A 16813-nucleotide genomic window follows, 5' to 3' on the forward strand; every position below is an offset into this window, starting at 1 on the left:
ATCAAAGTGATGGCCCTCTCCATTACTATGGATGACCAAAAATAGACCACAGTTTGTTTGCCAGGACTTCTCATAGTATTTTTTCATTCTCAAGCTGGCTTAAAAAATGTCTTAAAATTTAAAATGACATGACATAAAATGCCAGTAAAGATTAATAACGGACTTTTGTTAAATATTCTACAAACATTTTCTGGTAGAGTTGTCTTTAAGGCTTTCAAATATCCTTCATTAAGATAGTTTAATTCAAAATAAAAGTTTCCAGATTATAAGAATTTATCCTAAGAATGAGCTGACATAATAGGATATTAGACCAATTTGTTAAGTTAGTAAGGTTTAAATGACCTAAAGTCATTTGGATGAATGCTGCTCTTAGTGAACCACCCTTTAAAAAGTCACTTTCATCACATAGAAAGTTAAGCAAAGAAAAATAATTTTTTAAAATTTATTTTTATTTATTTATTTATCTTTGGCTGTGATGGGTCTTCATTGCTGTGTGCAGGCTTTCTCTAGTTGTGGCGAGCAGGGGCTACTCTTCATTGTGGTGCGGTACGTGGACTTCTCATTGTGGTGGCTACTCCTGTTGCAGAGCACAGGCTCTAGGCGCACAGGCTTCCGTAGTTGTGGCACATGGGCTCAGTAGTTGTGGCTCGTGGGCTCTAGAGCGCAGGCTCAGTAGTTGTGGCGAATGGACTTAGTTGCTCTGCGGCATGTGGGATCCTCCCGGACCAGGGATCGAACCTGTGTCCCCTGCATTGGCAGGCAGATTCACAACCACTGCGCCATCAGGGAAGTGGAAAAATCATTTTTAATAGCTCCTAAAAAACTATATTTTAAGAGAAATTCCTTACATGATACAAATGAAAATATGTTCACAAATGAAAGCACTTTGACAAATAAAAAAATCATAGACAAAATACTATTACCCACAGTAAGTTAGAAGTTTTAAACAATGTAGATATTTTAGTGTTTTTAGCTTAAAAAAAGGCTTATATGAAAAGAAAATGCACTGAGAAATATGTCATTTTTAAACATGAAAGAACAAATAGATTTCAAATTCAGATAGATTTTTGAAACGTTTTATTTATATTCTGGTCTTACAAATGATAATTTTTAACTTTACTCTTCTGTAAGAATGTAAAGCACAAAAATTTGCTAAATATCAGATCCACACAAATCCACAAAAAGGTTTTCTGTGTAGTCTTCATTAATGCGAATCTTTGTGTGAATGTTTCACTCTTACCGTAGATCTTGAATCTGTTTTACAAGAATGAAGCCATACAGTTTTTATGCAGTGCATTCATTATAAGCTATAACGTTTCTATTAAAAGGAAAGCTGGGTAATACAAAAATATGAGAGGATCTGAGAAGCAGGCAATCTGTTGAGGCTCGGTGTATCTTATTTGCTTTGTAGTTTTCTGTCTTCCCTTTCAAAAAGCACACAGCACATGAGGCACCGTAATCATCTCCCTTATTAACCTCCCTAATTAAAAAATCTGTTGTTCGTAAAACTGGACCAATTATCACAAATTATCATTTGCATAATTAACCACAAGACTATTACAAAGCATTTTGTTAGTGGTATCAACTAACAAAACTTATAAAAAATGAGTTTTGTTAAGCTTGCCAACTCCTTACATAACATGGGTTGTGCTGCCACTTCAACTTTTAATTAGATGTTTAATGCCTCACAGTAAAAGACTGATCAATGGAAGAAAGCAAAACTAAACTATTTTCTAGGTGCTGTGACATTTCATTTGACAAGGTAACAAAAGGATAGGACAAAATTTAAGCAAGATTTATATGCGTTCCAACTTTTCACTCAGGAATTCTTCTACACTGTCTGTGTTCCATTTGAGGATGCTTAGTTCTTCAGCAATGTTCCCATTGTCGTCCAAAAGCTTTAGCACAGGGTCTGAACCGCGAACATACTACAACAAAGAGGAATATCATTTTCTGCTTAGAAAGAGCCTTTTCAGTTTCAACCAAAGTCCAAATCAATTCAATCCAGCTTAATTAAATTTAATAGTAATAAGCTTTTAGACATAACATCACAACAGCTCTTAAAGGAAGTCTTTTAGAAAAGAGTGTAATGGGATTTCATCAAAAATGACAATTAAAACAAATATCACATTTTACTTCTGAAGAGAAACACCTGTTGGTATCAAGCAGTTTACTTGGGATTTAAGCCTATTCTTGAATGTAACAAGTATTTACTGCATACATGACACACTCCAACTCTCAAATGAGTTGAAAATCTAATGAAGGAGGCAGACAAGTTCAAAATATTGAATGAGAATGACTCTTAAGAGCCATGTTGAAATAGGCTGTGCATACAAACTATCAGACAATCCTGTATTGGACTTTCATTTGATTTCTTAAACCAAAGAAAATTTATTCTGTTGTAATTAGTTTATAATTCGGCTGGATTCCTGAAACTTCAGACCTACTAGTGGGTTCCAGTATTTCACCAGAGAGCTCTGAGGAATTCTGACTCTGGGTAAATGTGATAACAAACCTGATCCCATTCATTAAGTGATCAGTCTTCAATGCTAAATTAAGGACCATGTAACTAAAAATGCAGCAGTGATGATGAAGGGAGCTGAGAAACTCAGCAATTATGCTTCAGTTTTACTAGGTCTTCTAGAGTTGTGAACTTCAGAGATGGAGACAAGCTCTGATGTGATTATTTGCATTTGGTATATTCTCAACCCATTTCTGGAATTTAGAAATTGGCCCCCTAAGCTAATAAACCAATAACATTACTACTAAAATCTTTTGGGTCACGTTATCTACATAAATTATTCTTAAAATTCAATTTTTTATTCAAAAACTCATTTTAGTCCAAAAATTAGAAACTACATAGCCCATAGTTGCAAAAATGTTCAAAATATTAAATCCAACAGTGTATAAAGAATTATATACCATGGCCCATTTGGATTTACTCCAAGTATGCAAAGCTGGTGCAAAATTTGAAAATGAATTAATGTAATCTATTACTACCAACAGGCTAAACAAGAAATCTTATACCAGTAGATGCAGAAGAAGCATCCTGTCACATGCTACAACATGGATGAACCTTGAGGACATCATGCTAAAGTGAAATAAGCCAGTCATGAAAGGACAGATACTGTACGATTCTGCTCATATGAAGTATCTAAAGTAGTCAAAATCATAGAAATAAAGTAGATGGGTGGCTGCCACGGGCTGGAGGCAGGAGGGAGGGGGAATTACTGTTTAATGGGTGTAGAGTTCCAGTTTTGCGAGACAAATTCTACATCTACTGTTGCACAACAGTGTGAATATACTTAACACTACTGAACTTCACCCTTAACATTTAACTTACCATATTAACTATTTTTAAGTTTTTTTTTTACCATAATTAAAATTTTTAAAAGTGAGCAAAAGATCTCAGATACACCAAAGAAGATATACAGATGGCAAATAAGCATGTGGAAAGATTCTCAATTAGGGAACTGCAAATGAAAACAACAATGAGATAACATCACACACTTATTAGAATGGCTAAAATCCAAAACACTGACAATAATGAATGCTGATGAATGTGGAGCAATAACTCTCATTCATTATTAGTGGGAATGCAACATGATATAAGCACTTTGGAAAATAGGTTAGCTTTGTAAGAAACTGCCCAACACTCTTACTATATGATTCAGTAATCGTGCTCCTAGGTAATTACCCAAATAAGTTAAACGTTTGTCTACACAAAAATGTATACAGCACTGTTGCTCATAATTGCTAAAAACTGGAAGCGACCAACATGTCCTTCTACAGATGAAGAGAAAAGCAAACCATGGTATAACAGAATACTATTCATATTATTCAGCATTAGAAAGAAATGAGCTATTCAGCTACAGAAAAGACACAAAGGAACTGTAAACGCATATTAAGTTAAAAATCTGAAATCTGAAAAGGCTATGTACTGTATGATTCCAACTATATGACAATCTGGAAGAGGCAAAACTATAGAGACAGTAATAAGATCAGTGTTTCCCAGGAGTTTGGTGGGGTGTGGAGCACAGGGAATTTTGGGGGCAGTGAAACTTCTGTATGATACTGTAATGGTGGATACATGACATTTGGTAAAACTCCTAGAACTGTACAAAGTATAAGCTCTAATGTAAACTATGAAATTTAGTTAATAATGTATCAATATTGGTTCATCAATTGTAACAAATGTACATCAATGCAAGATGTTAATAAGGGAACTGGAAGGTGGGGGTGGGAGTACATGGGAACTCTCGAATCAATTTTTCTGTAAACCTAAAACTGCACTAAAAAATAAAGTCAATTAAAATATCTGAATAATTTTTAATTAAAAAAAGAAAATGCTGGAAAAAAGGATCACATTAAAATTGCATTACCTTGATTTGTAGTCCTCTGAATAGTCTGGGTTTATCACTCCTGACGAAAGCTTAAAAGAAAAAAATATTCAAATTGTTTACTTCCAAATCCAAGCTAGCTACAAAGATCAACATAAAAAGTAGAAATAAACTCAATAAAAAAATTAGATCCTATATGGAAAAATCAAGGAAACTAAAACACATATAAAATGGAAAGATATCCCATATTCTTCAATGGGAAGACTAAATATTTTAAGATGTTAATTTTTTCAAATTAATAAAAATCCCAAATTACCATGGGATTTTGAGGGCTTGACAAAATGACAGTAAAACTCAGCTATACAAGTAAATGTTTGAGGGCTTCCGTGATGGTACAGTGGTTAAGAATCTGCCTGCCAATGCAGGGGACGGCAGTTTGAGCCCTGGTCTGGGAAGATCCCACATGCCGCAGAGCAACTAAGCCCATGCGCCACAACTACTGAGCCTGCGTTCTAGAGCCCGCGAGCCACAACTACTGAAGCCTGTGCTCTGCAACAAGAGAAGCCACCGCAGTGAGAAGCCCATGCCCCACAACAAAGCGTAGCCCCCTTTCACCGCAACTAAGAAAGCCCGCGCGCAGCAACGAAGACCCAATGCAGACAATAATAAATAAATTAAAAAATAATAATAAAAGAGTAAATGTTGGAGAACAGGACAGTTTAGAAAAAGTAAAATATGGGAGAATTTGTTCAATTGTTTAATAATATACTATGTGATACTTATACCAGAATGATAAAACAAAGAAACCGATTAGGAAATCTAGAGAGAAAAATACCTGGATTTTTCAATATGGTAAAGCTAGCAAACCAAAGAAAGAGAGAGAGAGAGAGATTATGTATGCGTGCATCTGGGTGTGTGTGTGTGTGTGTGTGTGTTATTCAATAAATACTTTTGAATATCTATTGTATACCAGATAGCAGATATAAAGCTATATAAAACAGAATTCCTGCTCTTATGTAGTTTATAGTCTGATGAGGAAGAAAGATGCTAAACAAGCAATCACATCACTGATAAATTCAGCTGTGATAAGTGTTTAAAAAAAAAGATTCAGAATACTACCACAGCATTTAACACAGACAACTTGGAATATGGAATATAAAATTCTTCTCTTATGCATGATCCTAAAGAAAATGCTTTATAGATGTGCCTATATAAAAATGGACACTCAGTATAGCAAAACACTACTATAAACAAAGTTAAAAGTAAAAATGACATACTGGGGAAAATTATCTCTTACACAGTATGCAAGAGAGCTTCTACTAATAAGAAAAAAATAAATACTAGGTATAGAGAAATGAACTAAGGACAAGAACATGTAATATACAAATAAACAAATGGTCACTAAACGTTTGAAATAAATGTTCAACCTCACAAATAATCAAAGAACTGTCAAAACAATGAGGTAACCTCATTTGGAGTGGCAAAAATTAAAAAGAATATTTAAGGTTAGAGAAGATTTTGCCGGTGCTTACTTGTGGGAGAAATAATAAATGGACACATCCTTCCTGAAAGGCATTTAGCAAAATGAACCAAAAGTCTTAAAACGTGCATACTCTTTAGATCTGCAAGTCTCTTTCTAGGAACTTCTTTATTCTGAGGAAATAATTACACTATAATGCAAAGATATATAAGATCCTGCTAACCAAGTCTGGAGATTTGAAAATAATCTAAGTGTGTAAAAGGCTATTGGTTAAATAAATTAACATGGACCACTATGAAGTGCATCCAATAATTTAAAAATTATATTAATCTGTATTTAGTGATATAGATGCAAACTCATATATAAAGGTTTATAGATCAGTTTGTTCCCCATGGTTGTTATAAAAAGATGGATATATTGTTTTTATATATTTACACTAATGTTTTTGTTTTTGCGGTACGCAGGCCTCTCACTGTTGTGGCCTCTCCCGTTGCGGAGCACAGGCTCCGGACGCGCAGGCTCAGCGGCCATGGCTCACGGGGCCAGCCGCTCCGCGGCATGTGGGATCTTCCCGGACCGGGGCACGAACCTGTGTCCCCTGCATCGGCAGGCGGACTCTCAACCACTGCGCCACCAGGGAAGCCCTACACTAATGTTTTTATATATTTATTCATAAATATGTATTTGCAAAGGAAAAAGCTTAGAAGCATTGAACGAAATCTTTAAAAAAAATTAAGTGAGAAAATATAAAATACTTAGCACAATATACCTAACAGTTCAAAACAATAACTATTATTTTAATAGGGGTTACATCTGGAGCATAGGGTTTGGGGAAGTTTTAAATGAATGTTTTCCTTTTTAGGTTGTTGTTGATCTACATTTTACCAAGTTTTTTTTTTTTTTTGCGGTACGCAGGCCTCTCACTGTTGTGGCCTCTCCCGTTGTGGAGCACAGACTCCGGACGCGTAGGCTCAGCGGCCATGGCTCACGGGTGCAGCCGCTCCGCGGCATGTGGGATCTTCCTGGACCGGGCACGAACCCGTGTCCCCTGCATCGGCAGGCGGACTCTCGACCAAGTTTTTAGTAATGATCACGTCTAACTGTCCAAATTAAAATATTTTAGAATACATTAAAAAAGATAAATACAAGTGGGATGTTTCATTTGGATACCTAAATGAGGACAGTTCTTAATTCCAGTTCTGTTATCATTTGCAACAGCCTCTGATTAGATTTTATAGTGACACACATGCTTTTGAGAACTTATTTTTTAAACTTAGAATTAACTAGCAATAGCACTACAGACATGTTTCACCATGAAGATCTTTATATATGTGCATCTAGGACAACTAAACAAAGACTAGTAAATGCTTTTTCTTTTTAAGGTTTTGCAGGCTTTTGGGAAGACACTCAGATATCCCATCTAAACTTCCCCTACTAAATTTATTTCAAAATAAAACTGATTATATTATTCTGGCTTATTAGAATATCTTCTCTATTAACTTCATCCTTTAAGAGTTGTCCAATACTCCTGAATCCCCAAACAAAAATGAGCTTATGATATGCTGTTGCATTTTATAACCATTCCTTTGGCAAATGTTATATGCACATCTGTGCAAAGCATAATTTAATACACAGTGTGGTCACTACTACATAAGAAACTTCTCTGGAGAAAAGAACTATTCTTAAGTATTGTTTTTGTATCTATAACAGAACCTATAACTTTCTGTCATTCAGAAGTTTGTTTGTTTGTTTATTTATTTATTTATGGCTGTGTTGGGTCTTCGTATCTGTGCGAGGGCTTTCTCTAGTTGCGGCAAGTGGGGGCCACTCTTCATTGCAGTGCGTGGGCCTCTCACTGTTGCGGCCTCTCTTGTTGCGGAGCACAGGCTCCAGATGTGCAGGCTCAGTAACTGTGGCTCACGGGCCTAGTTGCTCCGCAGCATGTGGGATCTTCCCAGACCAGGGCTCGAACCCGTGTCCCCTGCATTGGTAGGCAGATTCTCAACCACTGCGCCACCAGGGAAGCCCCAGAAGATTTTTTTAACAGGCCGGAATGAGGGAATAAATTGAAAAGAAATATTAAGATGAGTCACTAATGACTATTTTCATCAGTTCTTTTCTCTTCTCTCTGCTATGTATAAATCCACAAGCTTCTAATTTTGACTGAGGGCAGTATCTATTAAATACCCTGCGGTAGCAAATCACATTTTACAGGCAGTAAATTAATCTTTTAAAATATATTTGAATACTTACTATATACACATGGCACTAGGAGAGGCTGTAAGAGCACATAAGAGACTTGCAAAAAAGACCTCAGAGTAACTTATTTTACTAGTTTTCTTTCTGCTGTTTTAAAAATAAGTGATATCAGTTTGGAAATTCCTAAAGAGCTTAATTCAGTCACTCTATTTCAAGAAAATGTTCCTATGCTAATTTAATTATTTGTCAATTACTAAGGCAGATTTGTAAATAACACTTCAAAACGATCAAATATGCAGAAATGATTAGAAAACATTAAGTGGTAACGGTGAATGTTTCAGTTTTGTCCTCAAGAATCTTATCAGCATGTCATTTGTGTAGCTGCCTAGGAGACCTTAGAGCCAAGTTTTGTTATATACACTGCTTAGAAAGTCATGGTACTCTTCTTATAAATCAGAGGCTCTTCAAAGTTAACTATGAAGAGTATTAAAAAATAAAAATCTATCTTCTTCCTCATTCCAAAAAGAGGATAAGTGGGGATGAGGGATAACAGGAAGGATATGTCTTGAGGTCAAAGAAAAATGTTTGAACTATGTTATTTTCAAAATCATAAACAAGTGAAAATATAGAGGCAAAATACACTTGGCTAGATCTAACAATGTACCTTTGGTCACATTACAAGTAGTCATACAATGTACTCTATTGGTTTTAAGATTTAATAAATAAGGGCTTATGGCAGGTACAATTAAGATTTGTGAATTGCCATATAAAATTACATGGAATGATAATTAGACGTTTTCCCCTTGAGTAGAAATAAGTATATTTGTATCAGAATATAAACAAAAATGTCATATCATACCCAGAAACAACAATACAAAGAGAAGAGCAGCAGCAACAACAAACAACAGAACTGAATTCTCAATTGTGCTCAGTGAAAACTACTGGGTATCGAAGAGTATTTCTAAAACAATATTTACTTACAATCTATCTGGAGTGCAAAATCATGAGTCATTTGGGTCCTCCCAACAAGACAATTTAAAAGCACTTAAAAACGTTCAGAGAATAGCAATTTAAATAAGAGAATTTGGGGAGACTGGAGGTACAATAATGAAGACAAGACAAACTAAAAAGATTATGACTTTTCAGATCAGAATAATAAAGTCAGAAAAGGACTATTTGAAGACTATAAATCCATAAAGGCTATATAACCAATAAACACAGGCTTTTCACCAGTTTCCCATTTGTCAAAAGTGGAGAGCCACCTTTGAATTAGATAAATTTAGCAAATCCATTCATTCATTCAATAAATATTTGAATTCCTCTTAATGTGAGATGCAGTGTTAGAAAGATTTGGGATACATTAGTGATAAAAAAATTTTAAAAAGTCTGGGCTTTATGGAGTTCCTAGTTTGGCAGAGGCAGAAGACCAGTAAATTAAATAAATACATTACAATATTATGTGGGAACTGCTATGGAACACAAAGGGGAGGGTGTAAAATTCTGTCCAAAAGCAATCCCAAAATAATGCTTGAACTAAATTTGGAATGAATAGGGGTTCGTCACAAAAATGGGTAAAGGCATAAGTCAGGAAGAACATGCAGTGTGTGCAAAGACTTAGAGGTCAGAGTTCAGAGAACTGCAAATAGTTCTGCACATAAACTAGATATGTGAACCTAGAAAAGAGAATCTAGGTCATGACAGGTCTTGTATATGATGCTGAATCTGACATTTATATGTGATGGGGAACTACAGGTAATTTTAAATAAGAGGGTCACATAATCAAATCTGTCTTATGGAAAAGGTTTTTTTTTGGTAGTTGTGTAGGAGAGAATAGAAGAAAAGGGAAAAGAGACAGGCAGGCCAGATAATAAGTAATTAATTCTTCCAGATAAAGATGCTAAGGGGCTGATTAAAATCATAGAGAAGGCCAAAGATATGAAGGTTTATTAAGGAGGGGGAAGAGACACAACTTGGTGACTAACTGGACATAAAGTGTGAAAGAAATATTGATCATGACTCTCGGGTTTCATGCTTATACTTTGCTTGATGATACTGCCATTTGTGGAAACAGGGAAGAAGATGGTATACTTTTATCAGAGAAGAGGATTAATTTAGTTTTTGAACATGCTGGGTTTAACACCTCTCTACTAAAAATGTAGGCCACAATCTACAGGACTGTTAGAAATATAGAATCTCAGGATGCAAACCAAATTTACAGAATTACACTCTGCATTTTAACAAGATCCCCAGGTGACTTATGTACATTGGTTTAAGATACTATGAGACCATGCAAGTGGAAACATCAATTTGCAGTCAGAAATATGGTATCTAAAAAAAGAAAGATTTAATTTAAAGATACAGATTGGGAGTCATCAGGTGAACACTGCAGTTGAAACTGAGGGAGCGGGACATCATTCAAGAGAGTAAGAAAATAACACAGACCCCGACTAACACCAATATTTGAAGTGTGGGTGGTAGATGAGATGCCAGGAAAGGAGAATAAAATGACCTGTTCACACAAGTGAAGGGAAGAGTTTCAAATGCTAGAGAGTCATGTTATCTCATTTAATCCTCAAAACAGTCCTATAGGGTAGATATTAACCGATTTTACACCACCTATTAATCCATTTTATAAATGAGAAAATTGATGAAGATAGTGCTAACGAATCAGTATTCCTTCCAGCAAAACTCCAAGGTAGCATCATAATCCTAGGCACCACTACCAGTCAACCAAAGTGGGTACGAGAGGCAAAACGCTATTTGTTCTCAAGTTCTACATTATTTTAAAACTCCTTTCTGTGTCTGAAGGTTTATGATTCTAATACAGAGGTTGGCAAACTATGGTCCATAGGCCATATTGGGCCTCCCTGATTTTATAAATAAAGTTTATTGGAACACAGACACATGTATTCATTTAAATATTTTCTATGGCTGCTTCCATACTACAAAAACAAAGATCAATCACTGCAATGGAGACCTTGTTGCCTATAAAGCTGAAAATCTTTACTATTTGGACTTTTACAGAAAAAGTTTGCTAAGACCTACAAAATTAGGGAAAATTTACATTTTTTGATACAGACAGACTACAGACATATCCTTATCATGGTAAGACTCATGCTTGAGAAGGAAAACATACTTACTTAACATCATTACTTTTGATGTCACCACACGTGATAAAACACTAGGTCCAATATACAATGAGATGTTTTTATACATACTGACTTTCCTACTTAACCATAACATGGAAAATGAAAGTATTTTAGGAGGTATACCTGGAATTAGCTAAGGTATATGATCTGGGACTTTTTTTTTTCATAAACCCTGAGTTATTTAATGTGGATAAGACATTTCAAATTTTAAATCCTCCTCTCTTCTGGAATAATTTAACATTAATTTTTTCTTCTGTTTTATGACGTGTCTAATTTAAATTAAGTAAACTTAAAAAAATGTATTACTTTCTCATGGGCTTCGAAAATACTGGTATTATACATAATTATATTAAATATGGTTATGGACTGTGGAATTAAACAATCTTTTTAATTTAAATAAGCTTGTACTAATTAAATATTTATACACAGAATTAAAATCCAATGTTTCAAAAGGAAAAGACAGTATGACTACAAATACCCACCAGTTTGATAATTTAACTATACATAAGAAATATATATATAGTTAAGTTGCAATCTAAGGATTAATAAACTACACTCAATCTTTTAAAGACTGAACTAGTAACTGCAGAAATTATTACCATGGACGTAAGAAAACCTGATATCACAAACAGGAGGGCTAATTGCAAGCTATTCTTGACCTCGTGAAAATCTGAGTCACAAAAGATTATTAATAAGACAAGTCAGTAAATATGAATAATGAATATAATTAAAAAGCAAATGCCAAGACTTTTTAGGAATAAGAATGATCACATTATCATTCAGAGAATTGATATAAAAAAAAGCCAAAACAACTCTGGTACAATACTGAGTTTAAGTGTTTGAGGCAAAATAAATCATACAGAGTAAAGAATTTTCTCCCTAAGCAGAAGTGGATGTTATATTCTGTGCTACATCAGAATATGCGCTTATTCTGACAAAGAATGTATTTAATTAGATGTGCATCTGCTCTGGGTCTCATATAAAATGTCCCCAAGTCCCCAAGTTGCAATCCAAGGATTAATTTCCATGCCAAATGAGCAATATTTTATTATAAACAATTCTAGGTGAGCAATATTTTATTATAAACAATTCTAGGTCAGCAATAAAAGGAATGTGCTAATACAGGCAATTTTATAAAATACTAAATCCAAAAAATTCTCTTGCCATTAAGTAAACAAGGCAAGAAATCATGGAAAAGCAGCAGAAACAAAAACAAAATAAGGTATATAAATAGAGCACTTATGTATTTTAGTTAAAAAAACAAACAAACCCCAAAAAACAAAAAAACAAGTTCATTACCTTCATAAAACTGATTTTCAGCTGACATGCAAGGATGGAATAGAAAAGCTTTAGTCCAAGTCTTTTTGGAGATAACAGAGCTCCATTACTGTTTGTTGTCAACCAAAAGAATACACTTTCACAATTATCCTTCACATATTTATCTTTAATTCCTGTGAAGATACACCTGTATGACCTCCTCTCTTCTACACCTCAAGTTCTATGGTAATTAATTTTCTTCTTGATGGTTTGTTATTTTGTACATGTCTACTCTCACTTAATGCAATTGTTCCTTAGGAGTTTTATATAAATCAGTTTACATTAAAAATATTATTTAGAAGGATTACACTTCTACCTGGTAAAAGAAAGGCTCTCATAAAATTTGTACTTAGGAAAGTCTCTTCTTTTAAGAAAATAATCACCTCATCATGTGCTATATTTAAATCTAAATTTCGTATTTTATGCTTGCTTAGAGTCAAGTAACTTAGTATTCAACAATTATTATAAAACTCCACTCCCATGAAGACAAATGTAGAGAAAATTCATATACTGTTGAGAAAGTATAACCTTAAATATTCTTATTCTTGGGAGTATTTAATGAAATTATTTTTGTGAAATGTTGATTTTAAATTATTAACTGAAATTTTACTAGAGTTGATTTTATATACCTTGGACTTGAGGGAACCTCCCCAATTTTCATCCACAGACTTCAAGAATAGCTCCTGCATACAGCTGCAAAAGGAAAAACAGGAGTTTAAAAAACTGGTTAAAATTTTAAAAATGTAGTAATAAAATAAAATTTCATAGCACAAACATTACAGTTAAGCAGATATATAGATCAAACAAATGTCAGAAGAGAAAATGGAGGCCTAAGGGTATTAAATAGTTGAGGAGTTCAAGCCCTACATGGAATATTCTCAAACTTAGCCAAAAAGATTGAAGAAGATATGGGGACTTGATGATGAACTTGAATAGGTAAGCTGTCCTAGGAAGTTCTTCACAAAATTTTAAAGACTTCCCACAGTTTTTTTAGGATGCTAAGCTGAACCCAGGTATGTATCCATCTATTCAACATAAATAATGAGAATTCTTTTTGGTTGCTTTTAAGATTAAGTGATCAATGTTTTAAAATTAAACAATACAAAAACCCAATACCTTTAAAAAGTAATTAGAGTACTATGTAAAGATATTACAGAAAAGCCAGTAAAATCTCATTATAAAGAACATAAATGCAAATATTTCCCTTAGTGAAATTCAGCTGAAATGGTAAACACTGCTTCTCTAGCTACAGAACCTGCATGTTCTCTTTATAGTAAAAGCTCATTATAAAAAACTCAAACGCAATTATTTTATTGCAATGAATTTAGCTGAAACAGATTCAGTAGTAAATATCACTTTTTTGGTGGAGGTAGAGCCTTGCTCATTCTTCTGGTAGTGACTTGGGAATGCTGTGACTCCGAGAAGGCAGGCAATCATAAGAACATACTATAACCATTTTATTTCTTCCTAGCTTTTAGACTTTTTTTAACTTGTAGGTCCAAGAGCTAAAGATGGATTTTACTTTTCAAGTTCTAAAATAACACAAAAAATCACATGCACTATGCATGTTTATTTTAGATACTTTGGAAAACACAGAAAAGCACAAAATAGAAATTTAAAAATCACTTAATTCTAACTCCTCTCCAAATAATGACTTTTAAAAAACATTTTGGTGATTGTGGGTAGGTCAATACATTTCTTAAGTTTTTGAGGGGCACAGATACTGAGAGTCTGATGGAATTTGCTTTAATTCAGGCTACTCATGGACTCTGAAAGCACTGATGGATTTCAGATTAAGAACTCTGATGATGTCTAAGATTTTTAAATAAGATTTGGTTTATCTTGGTTAGACACCCCCCCCCCCCCCGCCCCGGCCAAATCTTTAAAAGTATAAGGCCATATTACCAATGAGCTCATAAAAAGATGTTTCACATCTCTAATCATTAGGGAAATTAAATCAAAACCACAATGACATACTACTTCACACTCACTAGAGGCTATTATCAAAAAAATAGAAAACAACAAGCGGTTGGTGAGGATGTACAGAAAATTGAATCCTTGTCCACTGCTGTTGGGAATGTAAAGCGGTGCAGCCGCTGTGGAAAACAGAATGGTGGTTCCTTAAAAAATTAAAAATAGAATTATATGATCCAGCAATTCCACTTCTAGGTATATGCCCAAAAGAACTGAAGGCAGGGACTGAAATAGTTATTCGTATACCAATTATTATTCCCAATAGCCAAAAGGTGAAAGCAACCCAAATGTCTATTGACAGATGAATGGCTAAACAAAATGTGGTATATACATACAATGGAATAGTATTATTCAACCTTAAAATGGAAGGAAATTATGACACATGCTATAACAAGGATGACCCTTGAAAACATTATGCTGAGAAATAAGGCAGCCACAAAAGGATAAATACTTTTTGATTCCACTTATTGAGGTACTTCGAGCAGTCAAATTCAGAGACAGAAAGTAGAATGATGGTTGTCAGGCACTGGGGGACGAGGAGTGGGGAGTTCTTGTTTAATAACTGTGTTTCAGCTTGGGAAGATGAAAAAGTTCTGGAGATAGATGGTGACGAAGGTTGGACAACAATGTGAATGTACTTAATGTCACTGAATTGAACACTCAAAAACAGTTAAAATATTTAATTTTATGTATATTTTACCAGAATTAAAAAAATATAAGGCCATATTAAAATTTGGTTATTAGATTTATCTTTTATTTCCAAGTTTATGATCCCTGGGAAACTCTAAGTGGAGATTCCATTACCTGGAAGTACGATGGCATTTCTCTACACCACTGTTTCCCAAAATTCTTCATATCATGATACACTGAAAACAGTAATAATTCGAGCACTGGGGCAAAAGGAAGTGGCTGCTTATAACTGGAGATGACTAGCCTGGGGCCCTTGCTCACCCCAGTCTCCATTTGGTTGTCCCAAGGACTGAAGGATTCAGTATCCTAGCACACTTGTAACCCATTCTCTGCACCACAAAACACGAACTGATTATTAAAAATATTAGAAACCTATTCTTTTAATGAACAGGCAGCTCAGATGTGAGCTTCTCAAGGAAAATTTTTGTTGACCTCCTACTCTCTGTTAGGGACTTTCCTAGTAAACTTCCCCAGAATTCTGCTCTTATCATAATGTACCATAAATATCCTATAACTTGACTGTGGACAGGAAATGTCTTATAATTCCCCCCAGACCTGGACACAAAGCTGTTGTTCAATATGTGTGTGCTGAATGGACAGAACTGTTCATTTAATGGAATTAAATGACTTTTTTCATCGTGTAACTTTAAAAATATTTCAAGTTCCTTTCACATACTTTGTAGAATATGCTTAATTCCAGTCCAGGGTAAACAAAAAGAAAATGTAACTCAAAGCTGCCTAACATTATTAAAATCAGATTCTAAAAGCATTAATTTGTGATGCTAGTTTGGCATTTTATTTATGATTTGTAGTGTTCATAGGAAAACATTTGTTTTTCATGGTGAATAAATATGGTAAATTAACTACAAATTGTGTAAATTTTCAATGCCTTATAAAGTAATCATAAGCATCTTTGGCAACACATACATTCATACACAAGAAAATATATGCTACTTAGAATTTATCAAGGGCATGAAGTATGAAAGGATTAAAAAAGGTTAAAACTTGAAATTTCCTTGAATCTCACCTTTAGCATTTTTACTTTTTAAAGTAACATCATACAAAAATGCTGACCTTCAAACATTTGTGGAAAAATAATAGAAGAAAAATCAAAGAAGCAACAAGTTATATAACTTTCATATAGCAAGCTTATATATATATATATATATATATATATATATATATATATATATTTTTTTTTTTTTTTGGCGGTACGCAGGCCTCTCACTGTTGTGGCCTCTCCCGTTGCGGAGCACAGGCTCCGGACGCGCAGGCTCAGCGGCCATGGCTCACGGACCCAGCCGCTCCGCGGCATATGGGATCTTCCCGGACGGGGGCACCAACCCGTGTCCCATGCATCGGCAGGCGGACTCTCAACCACTGCGCCACCAGGGAAGCCCAAGCTTATATTTTTGATACCAAGTTGGTAGGCCTCTTTTCTATATGCATTAGAGAAGCCTTATTTGTATAGACAATCTAACTCTAGGCACTATCCCATTAGGATCATATTATATTAGCCCAAATAATTTATGGAAATGGAATTATTTCCATTGGAAATATTGGAATACCTTTATGGTACTGGAACATAATAATGGAAATATACGGATACCTTTAGAAAAATATGCAAATGACGCACAAAACTGAATTTGGTGTGAATAGGGAAT

The 16813-nt window shown here is 34.5% G+C and overlaps 1 protein-coding gene across 2 annotated transcripts in view; it reads right to left on the minus strand.

Annotated features, from left to right (window-relative positions):
- Nucleotides 1-1796: 1796 nt before the first annotated feature.
- Nucleotides 1797-16813, minus strand: part of SELENOF (selenoprotein F) — a 37542-nt gene continuing 22525 nt past the window's right edge. The window contains exons 3-5 of one of the 2 annotated variants that reach the window (XM_065890525.1): nt 13115-13178; nt 4383-4432; nt 1797-1928 (exon numbers count right to left, since the gene is read on the minus strand). In XM_065890525.1, coding sequence (XP_065746597.1) covers nt 1797-1928; nt 4383-4432; nt 13115-13178 — 246 coding nt within the window. The remainder of the gene's footprint in view (nt 1929-4382; nt 4433-13114; nt 13179-16813) is intronic. The other variant, XM_065890533.1, reaches the window with a different exon arrangement.

This window comes from Phocoena phocoena, chromosome 1 (assembly GCF_963924675.1).
Source record: "Phocoena phocoena chromosome 1, mPhoPho1.1, whole genome shotgun sequence".
Classification (NCBI taxonomy): Eukaryota; Metazoa; Chordata; class Mammalia; order Artiodactyla; family Phocoenidae; genus Phocoena; species Phocoena phocoena.